Source organism: Rousettus aegyptiacus, unplaced genomic scaffold (assembly GCF_014176215.1).
Source record: "Rousettus aegyptiacus isolate mRouAeg1 unplaced genomic scaffold, mRouAeg1.p scaffold_m13_p_13, whole genome shotgun sequence".
NCBI classification, from domain to species: domain Eukaryota; kingdom Metazoa; phylum Chordata; class Mammalia; order Chiroptera; family Pteropodidae; genus Rousettus; species Rousettus aegyptiacus.
This window is the reverse complement of record NW_023416288.1, coordinates 50,447,835-50,461,759: the sequence shown is the minus strand read 5'-3', so window position 1 is coordinate 50,461,759 and position 13,925 is coordinate 50,447,835. Positions and strand designations below refer to the sequence as shown.

The window sequence follows — 13,925 nt, the reverse complement described above, 5'->3', positions numbered from 1 at the left end:
TTCTTTTCATTTATTCATGCAAAACACCGATTCAGCTAGGTGCCAGGCTCTGAGCTAGTTTACAAGATACTGTGGTGAGCAGACGAGATGGCCTCTGTGCCCAGGGATCCTTCTCAGCCGTGGAGTGAGCCATGGCATGGAATTATTCCCTTGACCAAGCTAAGAAGGGAAAGCCCTTGAAGTGGGCAACCCTGGACCTCATCTGGGGCTTCTCAATGAGTGGGGAACCTGGCTGGAAAACAGCTTGTTGAGGAAGATGAGGAACTGTCCAGGGAGAAGCAGCAGCAAATGCAAAGGTCCTCAGGCATGGCGAGGGGTTCTGGCAAGGTGAGAACGGGGGAAGTCTGTTTGGCTGTGCCCAGGGGAACGGAGGGCAGATGGAGAGAGGGGGAAGATCTGATGTAGGGATTTCTCTGCTTCGGACTACCTTGCTCCCCATTGCTCGCAGGGTGACAGTCAGATTTATAATTTCAGACTCAACTGTTATATGAAGACCCAAATGGGGAAGTTAAATAAATATTGGGAGGTATGGAGTCTAGTTTAGACTACTTGAAACAGTGGTCCAGGTAGGAGACACTGTTGTTGATTACTGGAAGAGAGTGAGTGGGTTTGAAATGACCTTGAAAGTTAAAATCAATAGCATTTGAATGTGAAAGATGAGTGATGAAGCATTGGAATATTCCCAGGTGTCTGATTAGTGAGTACAAGCAGTTGCCACTTTACTAAGATGGACAACACTGTGGAGAATGGAGTTTGGGGGCAGATCCTGAGTTCAGTTTTAGAGCTGATGGGTTTGCGATGTCAGGAGATGTGGCTGAGGAACTTGGATGTGTAGACAGGCCTGGAGTTCAGAGAGGAAATCTGGGCTAGAGAGTTTTAAGTGATAATCTCCCCTTAGGGGAAAATTAAATAAGTGATGGGGAAAGGAGTGTAGGTTTAAATACATGATGCTCTCAGGCGGTGCCACCAACCCAAAATACCCCGCAATTATCAGGTGGGGTGTTGGTATGAGCTTCCCAAGGTAGATGAGAAGAAAATCAGATCGAAATTATATTTAAGAAACATTTGCAGACTGGTTGTTAGTTTCCTTAAAACTTGAGGGAATTTTTTTTCCACTTATCCCACAGATTTGGTTTTTTTAGAAATGAATGGATTTTCAAGAGGAAAAAGTGGAGGAAGAGGCATGGAGTAGAAAGTAAATACAAATATAAGCTGTTTTGCTAATTGTCTTACAACCACAACATAAGTTCAGAGAGAAGCCCTGAACAAAACAACGCAAAGGTTCAAGATCAAGGTTTTCCATCAGGCAAAGCTGAAGGTTTTAGTCTCTGGTGTTTGGAATTTAGGCTGCAGTCCTTGTTTTGGGGTGGTTCACTGGGCGTGTAGCGCTGTCCATGATTTTAATGAGATTTGAACAGAAGAATGGCCACTCAGCCCAGGTAGAAATAGATGAAGTGTTTGCTTTCATGCGTCCTGTAACTGCCGAGGTTCCTCCCCACAGTGCAGTGCCCGGTGGGGCTGTGCTCCTTGTCAGCCTCCTCCTCAGTATGGGCCACAGCATCCTCTGTGTTGTATTTCTCCAGTGCCTGGACGGCACGTCCACTGAGTCCTGTTGCATCTCCTCCTTTGTAGCGGCGTTTCTGATTACCGCCTTTGCCTTTTGGTTGCACAGGGTCGCATTGGAGCATAGGCTGGCTGGCCGCCATGGTCTCCTGCGGGGTGGGGGTGGGGGGTGGGGAGGAGTGGCTGGCGAGGCTCAGACCCAGCAAGAGATGCCGTGGGTGCCAAAGCCACGGTGCATCTCAAGGGAACTCTGGGTTAGACATTTCCGTTTTCTACAGTTGAAGCTGCCCATTTGAATGTATGATATAAAATACTTTCAGTATCAGGAATGGCATTGTGGCTTCATAAAATGGTAGGTTTCATAGATTAGATGATAAATCTGAGAGACGATTTCAGTAGTTCAGACTTAATCCACAAGCATGATGTATGTACAGTGCCTTAGTTTACAGAGAGGCGTAGTGCCATTGAGGATTCAGGATGCGCTGAATACTTGCTGGGTGCCTTATACTGCATTGGCAGGCCTTGACAACCCATGCTTACTATTCCAGTTACCGTGTGCCTCCCAACAACATTTATTTTATGGCACCATTAAAATACTTAAGTATTTCTTAATTTCACACTAGAAATACTTGTTTTAAAACCTCCATATTATGATGTGATATGTGATATACGTAGACGATCCTTAAAGTATGTCTGTAATATTGCATATTGAGAAGTACTCAATACAGTGTTATATAATTCAGGCCCTTTACGGATCCAAGATCCTGAAGCATTATAAATTGTATTTTGCAGTAGTAGCTTCATACACTTAGAAATAATGGCCGTTACTGTTTGTTAAGCATTTACTATGGGTTAAATATTCTATTTAGATTATCTTAAATAGACTTAACTACTATGTAGGAAAACGATTTGTTCTTCATTTCACAGACCAGGAAGTTGAGGCTTAGAGAAGTGAGACATTAAGTAACTCACCCAAGACTATGCACTCAGCAGGTGTGGAGCTGAGCTGCAAACCCAGGTCTCCGAATTCACAGCATTTTAAATTTTGCTAATTCTTGCCAAATTCCATTCTAAAAAAGGAATGACCATTTCCCGTCGCCTTCAGAGTCACCAACATTGGCCAAATGCTAAGTGAAAAATTATTAAAATTCAGAGGTAACTAGTGAGATTGAATGGTTCTTCCTATTTATTAGCTAGTTGCGTTTTTCTGGGAGTTACCTTTGCCCTTTGAGTTTATCTTTCTGTTATGCAGGTCAAGTAATATAGTTGAAGTTTTTATACTTTTATAAGACAAAAGCAATGTGCTAGTTGTGCTTATGCAAGTTTTAGCCTAGGTTTTCTCATGAGCACTAATCGTCCTGACATTTCTGAACTAAGTGTGTAAGTAGGCGTATTTCTACACTCAGATCGTGAGTGTGTTTCCACGTGGAGCTAACTTGCTCCAGCTCCGGGTGACAGGTACCTGCTAATGCCTGCCAAGCAAGTATGTCCATCAGAGTGTGTGACAGTATAGTACCCTGTTATCCACCCCAGGATGTTGAGAAAGAATTAATTAATTCTTTTCATCTCATCTTCAGGTTTGCCTGCAATGAAAGTTCGTTCTCTACAGCTAAAGGACATCCTTTCTGAGCTGCTTTGAATAAATTTGGAATGATACTGTATATTTTAATCTAATGGAGAATTAGCTATACCTTGAAAAAGGATTGCTGCACTGGACAACTTCAGACTATTGCTCACAATGTCATCAAACAGGAGTCAGAATCCCCATGGACTGAAGCAGATTGGCCTTGACCAGATCTGGGACGACCTCAGAGCTGGAATCCAGCAGGTGTACACCAGACAGAGCATGGCGAAATCCAGATACATGGAACTCTACACGTATCCTACTGCTCAAGCTGAGATTGATTTGCTTCAAGTTTGATTATTTACTGGTATGATCTGTGAATTTGTAGAGATTTTATATCATGTTTTCTCTTCCCAGTTCATCCTGTGATGTAATCAACAAGTTCATTTTCAGGTTTAAAAATTAAGTTGTTTACTCGTTTTACGTTTTTTGAACAGGGGTGAAATTGGCTAGCTGGTAGTCTGAAGCAGTGCTGTTTAGTGCAGTAGCCATGAGCCACATGTGGCTATCTGCATTTGAAACCATTACAATTAAGTCATTAAAAATTTAGTTCCTAAGCCATATTTCAGGAGCTCAGTAGATGATAGACTACTTATCAGAGAAAGCCGTGTTGGCATCCAGGTTAAAGCGGGGGAGTGTGGGTGTCTGCATTTCTGTTAGCTCCTTCGAGCTGTGGGGCAGAGTGGAGTAGCTGCAGCAGACGTGGCCTGGTCCATCAAGCTGAAAGTATTTACCGTCTGGCTTTCTATGGAGAAAGTCTGTCAACCCCCTTCTAAAGGGTCACCCCACAGAGCGAAAGTTGTCATTTGTGGCTCTGGTTACAGACGCGGTGCTTCACTCATTCCTCGTGTGGTCCACGGTGTGCTCCAGGGGTCTCGAGGTGTAAAAGTTGTGGCTCCTGTTCTCTGGTGGGTATTTGGGGACACGGGAAGTTGTAGTTCCTTAGTTCCATTCAAGTCCAAGAAATCGAAATCTAAGCTAACTCCCCAGAGAGCGATTGCTACTGATTTGCTGCTTCTAGGAATTTAAAGTTGCCAGTTCGATGGATATTTCAGTTTAAATCTTTAATGTGCATCATTGATTGTTAAACTTTGTGACAGGCCAGTGTGTGGTATCCCATCGTGCCTCCAGCTATGCCAGTATTTTAGAATCTTAAAGAAGTTAACATCAATTTAAATAGTTGTGAAACTATGTTTATGTCAAATTTTATCATAGGTGTGTATACATACTCATATGCATATGAGTATGTATATACACCTATACTGTAGAATACTTTTTTAAAAAAACAGCTTTGTTCAATATAATTGATGTACCATAAAACTCACCCTTTTTAAAGTGCACAATGCAGCGGTTTTTAGAATATTCACGGAGTTGTGCAACCATAACCACTATCCAATTTTGGAAAATTTTTATCCTCCCTAAAGAAAACTCGTACCCATCAGCAGGCACTCTCCATGCCCTCCCCCCTCAGTCCCCGGCGCCTCATCTCCGTGAGCGCGCCGGCTCTGGATATTTTATATAAACGGAATCACACAGCACGTGGCCTTCTGTGACTGGCATCCTTCACTTAGGATGATGTTTTCAGGTTTCTCTGTTGTTACATGTGTTGGTATGTCATTTTTAGGGCTGATTTGGATGGCCATACTGCATTTTGTTTATCCACTCATCAGCAATGGGTATCTGGATTGTTTCCACCTTTCGGCTCTTATGAATAATGTGGCTGTTATGAATGTTGTGTGTGACTTTGTGAGTGAACGTACGTTCTCATTTCTCTTGGGTATATACATGGGAATGGGTTTTCTGGGTCATAAGATACATAGAAAGAACACTAAGCAGGATGGAATCTGCAAATGAGAGGATATTGCACTCAAGAGGGTTGTGGCCTGCCGGGTTTGACAGTGTTTTGTTTGTTTTAATTCTTGTAATAGAGCTAAAGGTGGTGATTTCAGTGGTGAGACAAGGTGCTTGGTTAGCTTCTTGGTTTGCAAGAAAATGGGAGCAGCAGTGTGGAGACCAAGGAAATTTAGTTGCTGATTTGTCTCTGGGGGAATTTCAGATTGGTCTTTTGCCCAATACGATGTTTTGGTCTAAGAAAGTAGAGACATTTTCTACTTGCAGCAATTACTGAATAATTTTAATTTGTGGTTGTTCTGATACCTGCAATTTTAATTATTTTAGGAATGGTACTCTTAAATTGAGTGTTGTTTTTTTTTTTTTCTAGTTTGGTCAGAGATGATAACAGCATCATACATTTATTCTTGAGATAGTGTTTATGAAATCAGGTACAGTTTGAGTCCTGTATGTTGGGCATTGTGCTAGGAACCATCTGCATCTTATTTAAGGCGTACATCACCTGTGAAAGGTCAAGTAATTTGCCCAGTTCTTATAGAAACCACTGATAAATGATGATGCTGGAATTAAAATTCTTAGTAGTCTGAATCTAGAAACTGCCTTTTTTTATATGGCCTTCAGGTTTTATATTTGAATGAATCATGATTCTCAAAGTATTTCCTGTATTCTCTTTATGAAATTCCAAAGAAGAGTGTTTTGATTATGTCTTAATATATTAACTTTTAGGGTACAGATGAAACAGTAGAACGTCTACTTGTATTTGTTAACTTCATTATTGCAAACCATAAAATTATACTCCCCCTCTTCACCTGCATTTTCAGTATCGGTGTTATCATCATAAGCGGAAGAACTTTTAAGTCATCTGACACATTTTTCTAGAGCACATCTTCACTCTGTCACTTAAGTCATTCAAGACACAGCTCTTCTTGAAACCATGTCACCATTATCACAGTTTGTCCCAGCCTCACTTTGCACACGTTTTTAAAAAAGTTTTCTCTTGTGGGTGTATGTTTAATCTCCCATGGAACCGGTTAACTTTACCACCCTTTAAAATAATCTTCTCCAGGCTGGTTTACAGTGACACCTGACACTTGGGACTGTGAGGTTGTGTTTCAACCTAGGAGGTGCATTTGATCATGGGAAGAAGGGGTGCTGTGCATGTCACCGTTCTAATCTCACTCTTCAAAACTTAGACGTGCCTTATCAGGGGTGAGTGAAAGCATGTTGTCGGGAAAGGAGGGGGAGGGGAAACTGGTTGAGGGGAAAAAGGAGGAATCCTTTTCTTCCCGTAAGGTAGCTCTCGTGGCTGACAGCTGGATTTTTACCCTTTGTTTTTCCTAGAGAAATATGTGACATGTTTTCTAGAGAAAGTAATGTGCTTCTGGATGTGAAACCAATATGGCTAGAAGCTTTAGGAACATCTGGCGTGTGTAGTTGCTCCGACAAGAAGATGGGTTATGACACAGCACAAACATTGTTCTTGATTTTTCAGCTCTAAATGTCAGGAGAAGGGAATTTGTGAAAAGAAAGAAAGGTCCCAGAGCATCTGCAATCAGAAAGATCTAGTTCAGTTAACTTTGTTTCCAGCCACTTCACAAAGGCTTCATTTTTCTTCTACAGCTTTGGCCTTGAGCCCTGGCTCCCCAGTGGTATGTCTGTCTGTCCAGTCTGTCCAGCCTGTCCCTTCATTTTTGGTTTTCTGTAATGTCTTACCTATATGTGTGTAGCTAAATGCGACAACTGTTTTTCCTTTGCGGTAAAATACAGGAGTACATTCTATGCAAGCAGGTAAATAATAGTAGGTTTCCTTTTCTTTTGTACCTAAAATAGATAATGAAGTTTCATGTCAATTTATTGACACTGTTACATTGGCTGAGAGGACAACGAGGATCCTGACTAGGGAATGTAACATAGACTGAGGGTCTCTGGATACCAAGAGCACCCGGTCTGATGCGGTCTAGACACCAGGCCGTCTTGTCTGGTCAAAGTTCCTCTTTGTTTTTACAAGGCCCCAGATCTGTCTGCCCCTCACTTCTAGGTCAGAATTCTTTTTTTCTGTGGTCATTATACATCTCGAGTCATAATTTTAGCATATCTTGGATTCGACTTGAACTTCCATGTTGATATCTTTTTCCTTTTTTCTCTCTGCCTGCATAGGTTTCAGAATCTTTTTCCCAACCAGTACACTAAGGATTGCATTCATATTTCCTAGTCCTGGTGGCTTCTCAGGAAGTTATCAGCATATTTGGAGTTCGTAGTGAACCTCTGTCCTGATGTTCTGTGACACATTCACGGTCGCCGGGGCTGGGGGCCCTTGTTCACTTAGTGTCTGCCTAGGCCCTGGCAGCCCGCAGCATGTGCTTTGCAGCGCCGACATGCTGGGACGTGCCGGTCCTGCGGCTGCTCGGCACCTGCCGGCTGTGCGGCCGTGTCCCGGCTGCCGCTGTCACTCTTCCCAGGGCGGTGTGCTTCGCCTTTTGCTGGCTCTTCCGTAGGGGCTGTGGGTGCAGCGGGGGAGGGGTGTTTCAGGCAGCAACCTTTCTACCTGGTTTGCCTGCTGTGCAATTCTTTTCTTAATAAAAACTCAAATTTTCATAGTAAAAAAATCAAACAGAAAGTAACATTATTTTCACAGTAGATTAATGATGATCCATGTTTGTTTGGAAATAGCCATCTAGCCCAATTAATTTACTTGGATTTTTTTTATCATACTTTTTATTCAGGAATCTTACGTTGATATGATTTTGTTCACTTAATGAGCATGACTTCCATCAAATACACCTAAACATATAAAAGTATTTTATAATTTTAAATGTAAGCTACCATTCCCATGTATGTATCTGTACTCTGACAGAAAAGCTCTAAAGAACGTAACTGTTTGACAGAAGAAATTCATATGGTCATTGGTAATATGGAGAGACGGTCAACCTCATGATTACCAAGGAAGTGAAGACTCTAAACAGCTCTGTTAACCTGTCGGGTGGAAAAGAGTTTTAGAGATGGTTCTGGCCTGTGTTGGCAGGAGTGGACGGGGCCGGGGCCCCGCACTCGGCGAGTGTCATCAGTTTGCTCTCATTTTTTTCTGAACAGAAACTTAGAAATGTAAAGACATAAAAATGTACTTTGGTCCAGTGATTTTTTTTTTTTAATTTTAACTCTTATCCTAAGGAAACAGTTGTGTTCAAATTGTATGTGAAGGCTGTTTAGAATACTTTAGTCATGGTAAACAGTGGAAATCAGCCTCCGTCTTCCACAGTCAGATTGGTATTTAATGGCCATAAACAGCCATTAAAAATATATCGAGTATTCATTGATATGTAGTAATGTTTATAGCAATAAGAAAAAAAAGCAGGGTATGATGTGCCACGTGTACTGTGAACCCCCAGCACACCCTCCACTTTTGACAAAAATGTATATACCAATGTATTGAAAATGGCTATTTGTAGGTATTGGGCTTATGGATGATTTTGTAAAAACTATCTGTGCTTTCTAGAGTTTTAGAACATAAATGTAAATATACAGTTTGTTAGTTTTTATTAGTTTTCCTTATGCAGCTATAAGTTCTTTTTACCTTTCAATATTGACCTTGTACTATTAAAATAGTTTTTAGGATTGAGAATTGTATATGTCTTTGAGAGAGAACCTATAAAAGTTACAATCATATTGCATAGTTGCCCTTAGAAGTGATATTTTTGTTTTTATTAGTATAAACATGGTATGTTCAACTTTTTTCCTTATAAATTTGATTCATGGTGGAGATAATACTCAGAGCACTTTGAGTATTTTAAAACAAATTTTATAGTTAATCACGATCAATTGCAAGCAGTCTTTGTTTTTGATAGATCCTGTTAGATGTGGACTTACTAGCTTGTATGGGATCGTCCCTTTCAGAGTCCTGTCTTTCTGTAGCCCAGAAAGATCTTAATTCGTAATGGCTTCGCAGGCAGACGGCACAGAATGGTGGGAGGGCCTGCTGCTCTTGCCAGTTTGTACAGGTGGTGCATGTGGCGACACGTGACGAAAGGAAGTATTTTTAGTTTGACTTTTAGTTCAGGTTTTTTCAGGTGATTTTAATACAAGTTAATTGTTTCAATTTCCACCATAAGTTCCGGGTGGGTAAGAAGTGGTAGTAGAAAATGGTTTCGTTCTGTTTAGTTTTGCTCCTTTAATGGAATTGACTTTTCTATTAGAAAAAGAAATGGTTTGAGTTTGGTAGTTTCTGAAAATCGCAAATCGGTTTCCCAGATGTGTTTGCCTTAGCTATAAGGCACAGTGCGGGGACAGCCACGTCAGAAACATCCGCCTTCTCCTGTAGCGTGTACAGTAACCCCTCGTGTCACAGTGAGGTTTGCGGCCACTCCCTCAGCAAGCCCCAGACTCTCATCCCAGGACCCAAGGCAGAAACGGGCTCAGGAAAAGTTTGTGGAAAGATGTGTGTATCACTTCTTTGCTTGAGACCTCTTTGCATCTGATGTGACCTGTTTCACAGTGACTTGTCACTACCAGTCATGCAAAACGTAGGCTTTGGCAAGTGATTAAACAGTTCTGGGTGACAGCAGCAGTGTACGGCCCACTCTGGAGGCAGAGCCAGGCTGGGCCCTTCAACAGACTGTCACACTGCACCCTGATTTCCGGCCTGCCTGCATGGGAGACCTGGTCAGACACCCGAGAGAGACCCAGGTGGCCGCTAGAGTCTCATCTGTGTTCTGCCTTGGGCTGTGTTGCCAAGGACACCTTCCCAGGGAACCTTTTGAAAAGAACCTCAGAATTTTAAGTCAGATATGTGGGTTTGCCAGACTCTGCCCGCCGTAGTGTACAACAGCTCACGCATTCACTGCTGAACAAAGCTTCTAGTTATCACTTTTTAGGGTTTTGCCTCCTGAAGGTTTTTCTTTATTTCCTCATAGTTCCTGTATTTAACTTTTCTTCTTAATCTATTTTAATTGCTTTTGCCTTAAAAATGATTTTAGTTGTGATCATTCTCTTCTAGTTATTAGTCATATTTATTTAGTTTCTATAATCCTGCAATTGATTCATTAACTTGTAATCGTGCGTGTGTCGTGACTGTGGTGGAAGCGTGGTCTCTGGGGAGGGTGGGGAGCAGGAGGGCAGCTGGAAGCCCGGGCTCGGAGTCTGCCCGCTGTGGACCAGAGCACACGCCGCTGTTCGGGAGTGGTCCACATCAGAGAGCCTTGGACACGGGCGTCCCCCCGCCCCCGCCGCACTGGCGATGCTCCAGTGGTGCTTTTCCCTCGGGCCGCATGCCAGTGACGTGGGGAAGGACTGGGCCGCTGGGTAGACAACTTCTCTCCGGCAGCTCTCATACGCATTAAGAATGTGCGTCCTTCTTTTCTGATAACATTTCCCCATACAGCGCAGTTGCTATAAAGCTGAGAGTAAACAGATGCCGAGTGAAGGCGGTGCGTCGGCTCAGTTGCAGCAGGTCTGGCCGGATGGGCAGGCTGTGGCTCTGGCCTTTCTGCTGACCCAGCCTGGACTCAGAGCCCAGTTGGTGCCATTCTGTTGTGAAAAGTGGTTTGCTTCTCCCTCAAGTGTACACCAGTTTGTATGTAAACTTCGTGTCTCCTTCAAGAAAACAGCAAATGTGGCCAGCATTTTACACGAGAAATAGGCTTTCAGCCGAACTCGTCCACAATTGGACACCACTGCTCATCTTGTGGTTAAAACTTTGCAGGAAAAATGTGCATGAATTCAAAAGTAGACCCATTTGGGGGCTTCTTAAAATGTAATTTTTTTTTTTTTTTTAACATAAATCCTAATAAGTCATAGGTCAGTTTGCTTTGGCAAATTTTAGGATTCTGGCTTGGATTTGTAATTTCACATCCTATTTTATTTTTCTGTTCGATATTTATTCTGGCCTATATTTTTATTTTTCTATTATGTTTCAGGTATTCTTTTAAGCTACCTCAACTGCCTACTAAATGAAGTGGAGGACGGTACATCTGTGTGATGGGAAATGTTGATGATCTCATCATTAAAAAGTACATGATGGGTAACGCAGACAGCTAATGTAGCAGAGGGGATTCTGAGAGGAGGGAGATTTTTGACATGCAGATGTTGCAGTATTGCTTGAACTAGTAGAGTGTAGGGGAACCTCAAAGGATGGGTATAGATAAGGAGAAAAAAAGGATGAAAGGCTTGCAGAGTTTTGCTGGAGGGAGAAAGGTGAATGACAATGGGAAGTAGCACTTGTAGAGGACAAGGTCTTAGCTGGCTTGAAAAGGTACAGTAAGAATAACTGAATGAGATGGTTTATTTCACTGGTTTGGATGAAAGATGATATCAGATTGTGGTGAATCTTGAAAACCAAGTAAGCAACTTTGTAATCATTCTGTTGTTGTTTTTATTAAAGGTCTTACAGGTCTATAGAGATGGATATATGACCTTAGAATTAATGACTTGATGTAAACAAATTTTAGGATTCATCTGGAAACCATGGGGATTAAAATAGGAAAGACACCAAAGGCAAGGAGAGACTGACTCGCTCTAGTAGTCATCCACGTGACGTGTGAGTTCCGAACCAGGGCGGTGATAGAAATAGAAGACAAAGAGCAAATTCCTGGGCCTCTGGTTAGAGGTGAAATCTATGGAAGAGAACAGACATTTTAGATGAGAATTCAGGTTTTTTTGGAGTGGGGGGAGATGAAAAGCAGGTGGAGGCAGGGAACCGATTACCAGGGTATGGGGAGCCACAGTTTAGAAGGTTTTCAGGGTGCCGGCCCTGTAGGACTGCAGAAGCTCAGGATCGATAGCCTTGGCCTGGCAGAAGGAGGCAGCGCCCTGGCCAGGAGGAATGGAGTCAAGAATGGTCATGATAGAAAGTTATACTTAGAATGATGGGTCCCAGTTCCATTTCAAATACTGGTGGCAATACTGGAGACAGAACAGGTGTTTGGAAAAACTAGCCCTGGAAAATAAATACATTTATTTATTGACATGGAAGGATACTGCAGTGAAATGGCCAGCTCCCGGGTAAGTCACTCACAACTAAGCCGTCAGTTCCACGCAGGCCAGTGGTGTTTCCAGTTGTTTTTTAGTACCTTGTCATAAAGATTAATAATCGTATGAAAGAACAGAATAAACAATAACAGGGAAAAGGAAGAAACTGATAATACGGGGAACAGAAGAATATGCCTTAAAAATTAACAGTGTCAGACTTGAGAATCTTATTGTACCAGTATTAGGAACATGAGAAAACTCACATTTGAAATAGTAACTCAGACTTTAAAAAGACAAAAAAGTAATAGAAGAGCTAGAAGAATGCTGAAAGTAAAATAAAAGGACAAGATGTTTTGGAGACTGAGAAGTAACCCTGGAGGCCTAATGTCCGATTGTTAGGAATTATAGTAAAAAAAAACGGGAGAAGAATTTTTAAATTTGTAATATGGTTATAGAGGATATAAAATCCTTTCCCATAACTGAGGATGATAAATCTCTAGTGCCCAAGGTGGTGAAGAGAAAGATCAATACCAGTAACAAAACCATGAAATTTCTGTGCAGGAGGAATTAAGAGCGATCCAAGAACCAACAGATTGAAATTAAGAGAGCAGGATCAAGTTCCCAGATTAGTATTGCCCAGTAGGTCTGGAGAGCAGCCAGTCTACACTGGGAAGATTGGGGAGCTACTGCAATTTAGTTTTGCCAAAATTAACACCATGGGTGTGATGAGTGAAACCTAGCCGTAAATTACCAACAGTAGTATACAGGGCATTTCAGAAGCCCCAAGCTGTCCTTATGAAGAGGCACAGTTAAGATCAACATAATTTAGCAGCCTCTAATATTAGAATGACTGGAGTTTGACCACCTGTCTTACATGGTTAGCCTATCATACATAATTAGCCAAGAGCACCGTTACAGTAAGTGTTAACGAAAAGATCAAAGTTGTACAGGCATTCGTTTAGCAGTTTCATAAATGACTGGTTTTGCATCTTTGCTTTTGGTTTTAGGTAATAAAACGTAATTGTCTTGAGCTGATGACATCAGAGGTTCAGATGCTTTTATGTTTCGTTTGGAAGGTTAAATTTTATTTTGTCTTGGAGTTTTCATCCTCATAAAAAATTTTAAACATACAGAATAGTTAAAAGAATTTTATAGTGAAGACCCATATTCTACAATTGACATTTTATTGTATTTGTTTAATCACATATCTTTCTGTCCTGAATCCCTCTACCCATCTACACATACATCCATCTTATTTGATATATTTCCGAATAAGTTGTAGACAGCAATACACTTCTTCCTACTTAGGGATATTCACCATTAGAGTTCTGCGATTTGCTTATCATTTCCATGACTAGCGCATTTGCCTGCGCAACCGAAAGCCCTACCAAGATAGAGAACATTGTCATCCCCAGAGAAAGTCCCTCTGTACTTCCCTGTCACTCTTTGCCTCCCCCAAGGCAACAATCATAGATTAGTTCAGCCCCTCCTAAACCTTCACCTAAAGAGAAGTATAGAGTATGTATCCCTTCATGTAAGGAAGGCTGTTGCAGCTCGGGGTGTTTTTGAGATTTATCTATGTTACTGCAAGTATCAGCACTTTTTCTCTCTTTGTTGCTAAGTAATATTACATTGAATGAATATGATGGTTTCTCCATTCTTCCAATGATAGATACATATCTGGGTTGTTTCCAGTTTGGAGGTGTAAATAAAGCTTCTGTGAGCATCGAAATGCAGATCTTTTTGTGGACAGAATGGTTTTACATCTCTTGGGTAGATAAATACATAGCAGCGGGATTGCTGGATCGTATGGTAATAATAGTATGTGTAACTTTATAAGAAACTGACAGACTATTTTTCTAAGTGACCGTACCATTTTGCATTCACATTAGCAAAGTTTGAGAAAAGTTCTAGTTGTTTCGCAACC

The 13,925-nt window shown here is 41.6% G+C and overlaps 1 protein-coding gene and 1 pseudogene across 4 annotated transcripts in view; one reads left to right on the top strand and one right to left on the bottom strand.

Annotated features, from left to right (window-relative positions):
- Positions 1–13,925, top strand: part of CUL1 (cullin 1) — an 87,268-nt gene that overhangs the window by 25,909 nt on the left and 47,434 nt on the right. For all 4 annotated transcript variants that reach the window (XM_016125885.2, XM_016125884.2, XM_016125880.2 and 1 more), the window contains one exon: positions 3,141–3,441. In XM_016125885.2, coding sequence (XP_015981371.1) covers positions 3,302–3,441 — 140 coding nt within the window. In that variant the 5' untranslated portion in view covers positions 3,141–3,301. The remainder of the gene's footprint in view (positions 1–3,140; positions 3,442–13,925) is intronic.
- On the bottom strand, positions 1,401–2,097 carry LOC107500531 (annotated as a pseudogene).